Here is a 12798-nt window from a genome sequence, read left to right as displayed (position 1 = left end):
CCATATTTCAAAATTTAGAAGTTGACCCCGAAATGAGTTTCAGTTCGGGCAGACAACTATCAGAGGTTCTGGTTAGAAACCACATATATGATCAGATGTGTCATGGGGACCACTTCCTCTCCTTATACCCGATGGCCAGAGGTGGGGGGAGATCTTTGAATCTTCTCATAAAAAAGTCAGTGTGAAAGTCCCGTGGTGATTGGCGCTGGGCTTCAGTCACCACATCCTGTGCCTCTCCCTGGCCTGCTGGACTCAGTCTCCCCCCAGCTCTCCATATTAGCGAGGCACAATCTGAGCTATGCCTTCTACACTTGCTGCCCTTCTCTTTCTTGGTGAGTTCTTGCACGGAAGAGAGATGGAATTCAGGGGTCTCGTGTGGATGGGGCGATATATCTCATGATTCCTGTTTTCCAGGGCTGTCTCTGAGCCAGGGGACCAGCACCCAGAAGCGTGAGTCCTTCCTTCAAAGCCCCAGCGTCTGGGTTGAGACTAAGTATCCACGTGAGAACAACTGGAAGAGAGGGCAGGGGCTCTGGCTTGCTAGGAGGGCTTGAGACCAGCAGCTGGGTGGAAAGTAAGGTGAGCAGGGCCTTTATCTGGAACTCCAGCCTCTGATTCCTTTCCAGAGAGTCTCTCGAAACCTGTCATCTGGGCCAAACCCAGTTTCATGATTCCAGAAGGAAAACTGGCCATCATCTGGTGTCAAGGAACTCACGGGGCCGCTGAATACCAACTGCACTTTGAGGGAGGCCTTTCTGCCTTCAAGAGACCAAAGTCACCTGGAATGTCGAACAGAGTAAAGTTCCCCATCCCGTCCATGACCTCACAGACTGCAGGGCAGTACAGGTGCTTCTATCGAAGTGGGGAGCTCTGGTCAGAGCCCAGTGACCCTCTGGATCTGGTGGTAACAGGTAACTGTCCCACTGCATAGCTGTAGAGTCAACTCCTCAGCCTGACTCCTGGGCAGGGTCATCACTTATTCATCTCCTTTGCTCTCTTCCAAGCCTCACTCAGATACTAGTATTTGTCTTGAGGGTAATGTAGAGGGTTGATTATTTCCTACAGGGATTATCTTTAGAGAACTGTCTCTATGTCCCAGAAGCAGATTTGTCTTAGGTCCTTCAGAAAAGAGGCTCTGAGATGGATATTCGTGCACAGAGGGGATTACTGTGGAGTGTCCTCAAACATCACACCTGTGATGAGTGAGGGGGACAGGCTGGGCAGAAGGGGAAGTTGGACTGTGATGCAGCTTCACCTGAGACCTCGGCCGAGCAAATGTGGGACTCTGGACCTGGGTGACCTTTCAGAATAGTATCGAAATGAGGCTGGAAGCTCTGTACCCCCCGCTGTATCAAACAGTGATTGGCTGGGAACCACTCTTAGGGAGATTGCAGACAAATACCCTTGCTTTTGTGGTTCTTGTATTCTAGCAGAAGACAGACCATGAGTCAAAGTCAGGAAATTCAAATCAATTATATAGCATGTGAGGGCGAAACGGTGGTATGGAAAAAAGACAAAGTAAATGGGGTTAAGGTGACTGGCTGGCCAGGTAAGCTTGGGTCAGATAGTTCCCTTCAGTTGAGGGATATGGTTCTCAAACTTTAGTAAATATCAGAATCACCTGTAGGGCTTGTAGAAGCACAGATGACTTCAGTAAGCCCATGTTCATGGAAGCATTATTCATAATAGCCAAAAGGTGGAAACATCCTTTGCCTATCAGTGAATGAATAGATGGAGAAAATGTGGTCCATCCATACAACTGAATATCATTCAGCCTTAAAAAGGAAGGAAATTCTAACACATGATACAACATGGATGAACTTGAGGGCGTTATATTGAGTGGAATAAGCCAGTCCTCAAAGGATCAATAAGTGCACATTTCCATTTACATGGGGTACTTAAAATACTCAAATTCAGAGGCAGAAAGGAGAATGGTGGTTACCAGGGGCTGGGGGAAGGGGGAGTGAAGAGTTAGTGTTTAATGTGTACAGACTTTCAGTTATGCAAGATGAAAAGCGTTCCAGAGACTAATGGTGATAATGGTTGTACAACGATGTGGATGTACTTAATACCACAGAACTGCACAATTAAAAATACTTAAGATGGGGCTTCCCTGGTGGCGCAGTGGTTGAGAGTCCGCCTGCTGATGCAGGGGACACGGGTTCGTGCCCCGGTCCGGGAAGATCCCACATGCCGCGGAGCGGCTGGGCCCATGAGCCATGGCCGCTGAGCCTGCGTGTCCGGAGCCCGTGCTCCGCAATGGGAGAGGCCACAGCAGTGAGAGGCCCACATACCACCAAAAAAAAAAAAAAAACTTAAGAGGGTAGATTTATGTATATTTTACTACGACTAAAAGTGATAATAATGTTTTAAAACACAGATGGCTGCTCTTCTCCTAAGTTTCTGAGGCAGTAGGTCTGGGGTAGAGCCCGGCAATTTGCATTTCTAACAAGGTTCCCGACGATGCTGAGGTTGCTGGTCCCAAGGACCAAACGCTGAGGACCAATGATGTAGGGCAATTCCCAGAGATTCATCTTTTTTTAAATTAATTTTTATTGGAGTATAGTTGCTTTACAGTGTTGTGTTAGTTTCTGCTGTACAGCAAAGTGAATCAGCTATACGTATACATATATCCCCTCTTTTTTGGATTTCCTTCCCATTTAGGTCACCACAGAGCATTGAGTAGAGTCCCCTGTGCTACACAGTAGGTTCTCATTAGTTACCTATTTTATACATAGTATCCATAGTGTATATATGTCAATCCCAATCTCCCAATTCATCCCAGCCACCTTGGTATACATACATTTGTTCTCTACATCTGTGCCTCTATTTCTGCTTTGCAAATAAGTTCATCTGTATCATTAGAAAGAGATTCATCTTAACACTCCTGGAAGCTAGGGGAGCAACTGTCTCAGTCGTGAAGGGAGAGATCAGGGAGGGTATGTCCATGACCGAGACAAACCTAGGAAACAGAAGAAGAGACCAAGATTCTGGGGAGCGATATCCCGGTCCTAAGGAGAAGAGGGATGCGGGATATAGGAAGCAGGATAAAGATGCTCTTTACCGGGACTTCCCTGGTGGTCCAGTGGTTAAGACTCCACACTTCCAATGCAGGGGGCGTGGGTTCAAGATCCCACATGCCGCCTGGCCAAAAAAAGAATTATGTTCTTTACCTACCAGCCACCTTCTTTCGCAGGACTGTATGACACACCCACCCTCTCAGTTCAACCCAGACCTGAGGTGATCTCAGGAGAGAAAGTGACCTTCCGTTGCCGCCTAGAAACAGCAACAAGCACCTTCTTTCTGCTCAAGGAGGGAAGATCCAGCCGCCCACAGCGCAGATATGGGAATATCCAGGCGGAGTTCCCCATGGGCCCTGTGAGCACAGCTCACAGAGGCACGTACAGATGTTTTGGCTCCTATAACAAACATGCATGGTCTTTCCCCAGTGAGCCTGTGAAGCTCCTGGTCAATGGTGAGGACACCCCCCAGTTTTACCCCATGTCCTTTCTGGATCCCTAACTGATCCCCAAATAATGACGAGAGAGGCAGCAAAGAGGCAGGTGGGAAGACGCACAGGGGGTACTTTTCACCAATGCCCTCATCCACGTTGATCTCCCAGAGGCCCAGTTGATAGCTCATGAGGAATATTGCCAGAGAGATGGCGGGCGGGGGGCGGAGTGTAGAGAATAAGTGGAAAGACCAGATCCCTTGATTTTTCTCCTTGTCTCCATTGCCAGGAGATGCCAGGGACACCACCTTTGCGCCCACAGAGCACACCTCTTCTGGTGAGTAACATGGACTTCTAAACTTGGGGAAGGACTCAAAGCCTCCCAGTGACACTAAAACCCTGGCATTCATTCACAATATCCCTTGAGTGTATAGCGTATGCCATGAACTACAGTTCTATCAGTCAACCAGAGATCCTTGCTTGTGTGGCACTCGTACTCTAGCGGGAGAAGGCAGGCCGTGAATCTAAGTCAGGATACATCAATCGATGACATAGCACACAAGGAGGAAATGACGGTGTGGAAAAGGACAATGTAGAACGAACGGCATTACGGCGATGGGGAGGAGGGCAGGTGGCAGCATTGAACAGAGTTGTCCACGCTAGCCTCACAGAGAAGGAGGCTTCAAGCAAAGAGCTGAGGGACTTCCCTGGCGGTCCGGTGGTTAAGACTTCACCTTCCAATGCAGGGATGCGGGTTCGATCCCTGGCCGGGGAGCTAAGATCCCACCTGCCTCGAGGCCAAAAAACCAAAACATAGAACAGAAGCAATACTATAACAAATTCAATAATGACAAAGAAAGAAAGAAAGGGAGGGAGGGAGGGAGGGAGGGAGGGAGGGAGGGAGGGAGGGAGGGAGGGGAAAAGAAAGAAAGAAAGAAAGAAAGGAAGGAAGGAAGGAAGGAAGGAAGGAAGGAAGGAAGGAAGGAAGGAAGGAAGGAAGAAAAGAGCTGAAAAAGTTGAGGGCATGAGTCCTTAGGCCTACGCCCTAAGGCAGAAAGATGGGCAGGGTGATAAAAGAACAGCCAGGAGCCCAGTGGACTGGAAATGATGTCAGAGGGGGGATGGCAGGGCTGTGGTGGGCTGGGGCAGCTCATTGAGGACCTTGAAGAAGTTTGGTTAAGACTGAATAACGTACAGTGGAGGATTCCTGGACTGAATGTCAATATCATGACATAGTGTGAGCATGTTTCGTGTTTGGTAGTTGCAATCATTGTTGCTTCTGTGGTGGTCATCCATTTCCCATGCCTGGTGTCAGTTTATTTATCTCTTGTAAAAATAAAATACAGTGTGTGTGTGAAAAAAAAAAGAATGCCGTATATATAGAATCATAAAAAAAAAAAACAAAAGAAGACTGAATAACGTCACCAGTGGGACAAAGAAGAAAGGATGGCGATTGACTTAATGAGGAAACGGAGGCTCACACAGAAGATATGCCTGGAGACACACGCTTATGAGTCCTAGAGCTGAATTCTCCCTCTGGTCTGTCTGTCTTTTGTTTTGTTTTTAATTAATTTTTATTGGACCATAGTTGCCTTACAATGTTGCGTTAGCTTCTACTGCACAGCAAAATGAATCAGCCATACATATACATATATCCCCTCCACTGAGGACACTACAGTGCATTAAGTAGAGCTCCCTGTGCTATACAGTATGTCTTTGCCCTCTTCCACTCCACCTGCCAGATGAAGCCACTGGGACCTGGAGTGCGAGGGGTGGACCTAGAGAAGCTATAGAACGTCACGGAGTATAACCAAGGGTAGGAGAGCCTGGGATGGAAGAGGCCACATCATCTCTTTTCCTCACGTCTCCTCTTTCCTTATCCTCTGCAGACCACTGGGACTCCTACATGTTAACCACAGAGACCCAATTCCAGGAAGGTAAGCCAGCAGCGGGGGCTGTAGGCGCTAAAGGACATAAGATCGGGAAAGGAAAGAGGAAGACAGATGGGGTGAAGTGGTCTTGGTAGGTTCCTGTGAGCGATCACTCTTGTTCTTCTGACCCCAGATCCTGTCCTCTGGGATCACAATGCCCAGAATCTCCTTCGGATTGGCCTAGTTTTCCTGGTCCTGGTGGCCCTCGTGTGGCTCCCGGTTGAAGACTGGCTTCACAGGAAGAAGCCTCAAGAGAGAGCCAGCAGGGCTTCAAGTCAGGAATGCAGAAGGTTCAGAGCACAAAGCCCTGGAGAAATGACCGAGAGATGCAGTGGCCACAGGTAAAGCTGCAAGCTGACCCTGACCTTGGGCTGTGGGAGCTCCGAGTTGAGCCCGTGGAGGAGAGAGTCATCGCAGAAAACTAAGGGAGAACTGCACGGAGTTTGGCAGAGGGTTGGGGATGAAAGCGCTACATTTCTTCTGTAGGCAAAACCCATTGTCTCTTCGAGGTTCTAAGTACTGTTGCACTTGCTTCCTGCGAACCAAACTTTTCACCACTCTGGTCTTTCCTGAAAACATCTTTAACGGCATGGCCGTGGGAATATCTCCTCCCTACTTTTGTCTTTATCCCTATTTCTTCTTTGCTGTCTCTTGCACATGTCATTCAAAATATTTAACCACCAATACAGAATAGGTGCACTTATCAAACAGAACCAGAGCCGGAGAGGCAACAACCAGTCAATGGAGATGCAGGCTTATAAACAAACAGCACATCTATACCAATGTGTCCTGGTTGGATGGCAGCCATGCCCCAGTTCCCTCTATCCTATGCCCTTGCAGGATTTCTTCTTCTCCACTTCTTTATCCACACCTTGCCTTGTATTTTGGGTCTCCTAGTAGATATCATCTCCTCCAAGATGATTTCCCAAATCCTCCAGCTTGACTTAAGATACTACTTTCATAGTCCCAAAGCACCTGTAATTCTCTACAACAGCATTTGGACCCTAATACTGCCTACGTATCCATTTTCCTGTATCGACTGCGAACTCATGTGAATTAAATTTACGTCAGGTGTAATGGCTGTGTTCGTAGTTCCCACTACTCAGAGAGTTCTCAGGAAATATATGTTGAACAAATGGATATATAAATGGGGTCAGAGTGCCACTTGGAACTTGAGACTCCTATGCATGGTCCTTGAAATGTTGTCTGGGCATCACAAACGCTCTCCTTTTTGAGAGTTTCGACTTGGTCAACCCACTAATATACCCATTATGTGGGTCCCCGCCTCCTCTCAATATTGTGACACCTTACACAGGTCAAATTCGTTCTTAAATCTGCATTTTCTGTTAAATATCAGCGAATATTAATTCCAACCTCAAAGGGATAACATGAAGATCTGGAGATCAAGAATATCCAGAAACCAGCATAAGCTCTGACATGTGTACGTTACTCAATGCACGGTAACCATTATTATTCCTGATACTAAGGGCAATTAAAACTCATACCAAGTGTTACCTCATTACTAGTGGCCCCAATACTGAATTTTCTCCTTTCTGGGCTTCACCTACCAGGTGTTCTAAGGTCCAAGACTTTCTAGCTAATACCCATTTATAGTCTTCATCTCAAGATGAGATGGACTTGTTTGGGGTGGGTTCAGGACATTCCAACCTTTCCATATTCTAGTTTATGGCAAGAAACCTAGAGTCTCAAGGAAAAAATGGGTCAGGTAGAAATATTTTAGGGGTCAAGATATAAAGGCAGGGCTTGACTTGGGCAAAGGAGGCTCCTAAAGGGGATGGAGGGGTCTTTACCACCATGGCCCTATGTTGTCCTTGGCAGTCCAAGTTAAAATCTTCCAAAACTGGTCAATGGGTCAATGCCAGATGGTCAAGTATTGCAACGCTCTTTCTGAAATATTGAACATGGCTTGTATTTCAGACCGCAAAATGAAGCACGGGGAGAAAGAAAGGAAGGAGAGGAAGGGAGGGGAGGAGGGTGGGGGTAAAGTACTGGCCAATTGTTTGTGATGATGATTTACTGGAAACACTCCAAAAACACTTTCAATTATTTCCCCACGGTCAGAACTTAACAGCTTTCCACACCTAGATGCAAGGGAGGTTGACGATGTAGCCTTTTTTCCAAATAGCTCTGTGGCAAGCTGAATATTTGTACTTCCATTACCAATGAAGTGAAAGGTAATAGAGTTGTAATAAGCAATTCCAGTCCTTGTCATAAGAGCCTACTATGTGTCAGGCACTGGTGAGAGTACAACACACCAAGGCAAACATTATCCCCACCATAACAGGATTTATCGTCCAGGAGTAGAGATCTTCAAGAAGTGAGAAAATAAATGTCTCGTGAGAGAGGAACTAGAGGATGCCCTTGGAGCCCCTTCCTGTGAAAGATTCCATTATATAGAGACATTGAGGGAGATGCAGGGGTGAAGAAAGGGGAAGACGGCAGCTGTCTGTACCAATGTATCCAAAGGCTCAGATGTAAGACAGAGGGTGAAAACGTTCAGTATAACTAGAGCTCTGATTGTGACAGAAAAGAGTAGCTGTGGACGATGCTGGGCATGGCCATGGAAGCCACATAAATAAATGCACATTTTATCCTTAAGGCAAAGGGAGCTCACCAAGCATTTTGATCATGGATGTAATATGATGATTTCTACACTGTGTGAAGACCCTTCTGGTTGCAGTGAGAGGAAGGACATATGCAAAGAAAACAAAAGCATGGTAGGTGGGGGGAGACAGAAGAGTTGAGAATGGCTCACCTATTTCTAGTGCTGACAACCAGAACGATATAGGTTCCATAACTAATACTGGTAACCCAGATGGAGGTCCAGCTGTGAGTGACAGGTACACGTAGGTCTTGAGACTTGGTAACACATTCTCTAGCTCTGTCCTTATTTTTCAAGATTGCCTTGATTATTCTGCGTGTTTTGGATTTCAATACTAACTTTAGGGTATCAGTGTTCACAAAACACCCACCTGGATTTCGCATGAGATCGTATCCAAGCTACGGATCAATTTACAGAGAATCATCACCTCTTCAATCTTTCCATCCTTGGAAGTTTCAAACCTTAAATGTGGTATATTTCACCATTTAACTTCATGTTCAGTAACTTCTCTAAATAATATCTTGTATTATTCCATGTAGAGAATGTGCATATCTTTTGTTAGATACCCACCAGAAATATCCACCAGTTACGTCTCCTCCAGAGAGATCCCTACTTACATGACTTTTATTTTGTAAGTGGTATCATTCTTTAAATAACTTTATTGCTTCTGTTGGTTGCTGGTAGTATAAAAATAAAATTGATTTTTTATATGGAATGTGTCTTGCAAAGCTCACTTCTTAATCTTAACCGTTTTAGACTAAGATTATTTTTAGGTTCAAACATTTTTAGGATTTTTTTCCAAAATTAATTTCTTTTTTTTTTTTTTTACTGTCTTATTACCTGGCTAGAACCTCCAGTACATTAATCAATAGGAGTGGTGATAGCAGGTGCCCTTTTCTTAGTACCAATATTATGGGGAGTATTTTTAATATCTTACCTTTGAGTAAGCTAATTGCTATAATTTTTTGTAGATACTCACTGTCCCATAGAAAATTCCTTTGTATTCTTCTTTTGCTAAGTTTGTTTCCATTCAAAAATAAGAAGGAACATATCCAGTGAGATCAGTTAGGAGGTTGCTACATTATTCCAGGTGAAAGTCGATAACCACTCTGAGAAGGTAGACACCTTTGACATATTTCAGGCACAGAAGCCGTACTTCATTTTATTGTTTAGAAATGATGGGTGGGCAGGTGGCAGGGTCAACAAGAAGTCTGAGTTTGTTATGGTTACCAGAAGGTAAGGGGGAGAGGGATGAACTGGGAGACTGGGATTGACACACACACACTACTATATATAGAATAGATGACTAATAAGGACCTGCTGTAGAGCACAGGGAACTCTACTCAATACTCTGTAATGACCTATACGGGAAAAGAATCTAAAGAGAGTGGATAAATGTATAACAGATTCACTTTGCTGTACACCCGAAACTAACACAACATTGTAAATCAACTGCACTCCAATTAAGAAAAGAAACTCTGAAGTTTGTAAATTGGGCACCTGGGTGGACAAAGGGGACCTTTTTTGCCCTCATGCCCACCCACTGGCGTTGATATTGTAGATGAACCACGATAGGTGTGATAAGAAAAGGATACATTTGGGGCAACATCAAGAGACATCAGAGAGCCTCTGTTGTCCCAAACTGAAAAGTGTTTTCCTTTTCATTGAAATATAATCGACATAGAACATTGTGTAGGTTTAAGGTATGCCAGGTGTTGCTTTGATACATTGACCTATTGTAAAAGGATTGCCATTGTAGCGTCAGCCCACACCTCTGCCACATCGTGTAGCTGCCACTTCGTTTCTGTGGTTGGAATAATTAAGACCTGCTCTCTTACCAAGTCTGATGATCACACGACGCCGTTGTCTGTAATCACTATGCCGCGCGCTAGGTCTCCAGGACTTACTTGTCTACTGGTTGCAAGTCTGTACCCTTAAACCTCAGCTCCCCACTTCCTCCACCCCCCAGCCTTTACGCACCACCATTCTGCCCTCTGTTTCTACGAGTATGGATTTTTAGGTTCCACATTTAAGTGATATCATACAGTATTTGTCTTCCTCTGACTTATTTCACTTAGCATAATGCCCTCAAGGTCCATCCTTTATGTCATAAATGGCAAAATTTCCTTCCTTCTTTCTCATGACTGAATTATGTATGTATATATAATTTTTTTTTTAAGCAGGCTCACTCATCACTCCATCACAGCACTGATCTAACCTCTCTCTCCTTCTCAAGGTGCCCTCACATTTGGTGATCTGTTTCTGCAGGTTGATGCTACAGTTGCCTGGACTCATGGGTATTAGGAAAGGTGAGGTTTGAAGGCTGAGATGGCGTCTCCTTTCCCTACCCCAGCCCTGCCTCTCTTCCTTCTGTGTTTACCCCCAAGTTCTTTCATCTTCCCCATTACAACACTAAGACTGGATCTCCAGCCTGCCTTCCCTACCTGCTTCCATCACCCCGTTTCATACAACAGGTGCACGGAAGAATCAGGAGGTGGGGGAAAGGACCAAATTCGACCTCCATTAACACCTGTGTTCCTGAGGCAAGATATGTCCTTTCTATCTTCACCTTACATTTGCCGAAAGGAGGGAACAATCTCTCCTTCTTAGTAATATATGAGTTCATGACATCATGCTACAGGTTTATTTTTTTAAGATTTTTTTTGATGTGGACCATTTTTAAAGTCTTTATTGAATTTGTTACACTATTGCTTCTGTTTTATGGTTTGGTTTTTCGGTTACGAGGCATGTGGGATCTTAGCTCCCAGACCAGGGATCGAACCTGCACCCCCTGCATTGGAAGGCGAAGTCTTAACCACTGGACCGTCAGGGAAGTCCCCCATCCTAGGGATTTCTCAGTGCTCCACAGTTGTTACACCATCACCACTGGCACCAAAGTTTCCTAACTCTGAGTTAGGAAAAGGAACTAAAGCTTCAGAACGTGGATACGATTACTCAGAGAATGTCCATCCCCTTCTACTATTCCTGGTCCATGGACGGGGCGACCAGTTGCCCTGAGATATTCCCCACATGGGCGGTCTTTGCTTTGCCTCTTCACACTTGTTCCTCAACCACTAGAAACTGGTTTCTCACCCCACACTTCCTCAGAAGCTGCTTTTGTCACAAACACTAATGTGTTTCCTGGAACTCTCAGTGGACACTCCTCAACCCTTATTTTGTTCTTCTGGTACTTGCATACGACCACTTCCTCCTTGAAATAGTCACTTCGATGGCTTTTTCTGACACCTGTCCCTACTCACTTCTGACAGTCCCTCCACCACCGAGTTTTCGGGCTCTCCAACGCCAGAGCTTTAAGGTTCTATGGTGGACCCACGTTTCTCTGAATGCAAGCCTGGTTGACTTCATTTAATGCCATGGTTTCAATTTCTCTATGATAGATGCCCAAATCTGTTTCTCTCTTTTTTTTAATATTTTTAAAAATTTTATTTATTTGTCTTTGGCTGCGTTGGGTCTTCATTGCTCCGCGCGGGCTTTCTCTAGTTGCGGTGAGCGGGGGCTACTCATCGTGGTGGCTTCTCTTGTCGCGGAGCACAGGCTCTAGGCGCCCAGGCTTCAAGAGCTGTGGCTCGTGGGCTCTAGAGTGCAGGATTAGTAGTTGTGGCGCACAGGCTTAGTTGCTCCACGGCATGTGGGATCTTCCCAGACCAGGGCTTGAACCCGTGTCCCCTGCATTGGCAGGCGGGATCTTAACCACTGCGCCACCAGGGAAGCCCTGTTTCTCTTCTAAATAGAGTCACATTGGTGGGTTAGGGCTTCAACATGTGCATTTGGACACAATCCAGTGCATAGCAGGGACTGTCCTAAGCATTGCTTGGCGTCAGTAGCATTCCTGGCCTCTGCCCACTAGACGCCAGGACCACCCACCCACCCAGTGTGTGACAACCAAGTCTCTCTGGACAGTGCCAAATGTCTCCTTGAGGACAAAATTAAGAGCCACCCAGATAAGAACCCCTGGCTTGTAAGGACATAAATAGGGTGATGGAAAAAGGTAGGTGTGATGGGGGACGGACATCCATGAGATCTGGTGGTCAGCTGGGTGAGGACGTGTTGACTGTGCTTAGAAGGGCGGTCACATCAAATACTGAAATGCCTCAAAAATGCTCACCCAGCAGACAGAAAGAACAGCAGGTGGAGAGCCCAAGGCAGGGAAGTAGCAAGACACCCAGCACGACTGCAACAGAGCGAGCAAGGGGAAACCCGGCTGAAAGGGGAGCAAAGAGGTCAGCAGGGCCAAATAAAGGACTTTTTGGTTCATCATTTTCTTTGTAAACTATCTCGGTCTATTTATCCTCTCCAGCTTTGCTTCCTCTCTTCTCATTGACGTGGACCCTATTGCCAGTCCTTTAAAAAGGGGGGTGTCTTACCCTAAGCGGAGTTTGCAGAATTGCCCCAGACTTGGAACCCTGCCTTTTGCCCCAGATTGAGTGGTCAAAGATGGTGGTTACTTTGGGGGCAAGAACCTTGTAAACCAGGGTTTCTCAACCTTGGCACTGTTGACTTTCAGGGCTAGATAATTCTTCGCTGCACGGAGTGGGGGAGGGTGCCGTAGTGCGCATTGCTGAACATTTAGCAGCATCTCTGGACTCTATCCACCAGTAGCACCACCTCCCCGAGTTGTAACAGCCCCAAATGTCTCTTGACGTGCGGGCGAGGAGAGAGAAGAATCACCCCCATTTCAGAACTACTGGGCTGGAGAGAGATCCCGGAATCTAGCCTGGGTCCCGGAACAGGAGCTGGGCATGCTCTGACTGAAGAGTCAATGCGACCCAAAT

The 12798-nt window shown here is 46.1% G+C and overlaps 2 protein-coding genes across 3 annotated transcripts in view; one reads left to right on the top strand and one right to left on the bottom strand.

Moving 5' to 3' along the window:
* NLRP7 (NLR family pyrin domain containing 7) overlaps window positions 1–12798 on the bottom strand; it is a 119634-nt gene that overhangs the window by 63142 nt on the left and 43694 nt on the right. The window lies entirely within an intron of this gene.
* On the top strand, window positions 284–8720 carry NCR1 (natural cytotoxicity triggering receptor 1). Its single transcript, XM_022586001.3, has 7 exons — window positions 284–332; window positions 415–450; window positions 627–911; window positions 3197–3475; window positions 3741–3788; window positions 5341–5388; window positions 5516–8720. Exons 1-7 carry the CDS (start codon window positions 299–301, stop codon window positions 5725–5727), a joined length of 942 nt encoding a protein of 313 aa, XP_022441709.1. The 5' UTR covers window positions 284–298; the 3' UTR covers window positions 5728–8720.

Source organism: Delphinapterus leucas, chromosome 20 (assembly GCF_059928025.1).
Source record: "Delphinapterus leucas isolate spDelLeu-1000000601 "Yukka" chromosome 20, BTC_Dleu_Yukka2, whole genome shotgun sequence".
NCBI classification, from domain to species: domain Eukaryota; kingdom Metazoa; phylum Chordata; class Mammalia; order Artiodactyla; family Monodontidae; genus Delphinapterus; species Delphinapterus leucas.
The sequence above is the reverse complement of the archived record's forward strand: the minus strand, read 5'-3'. Positions and strand labels throughout refer to the sequence as shown.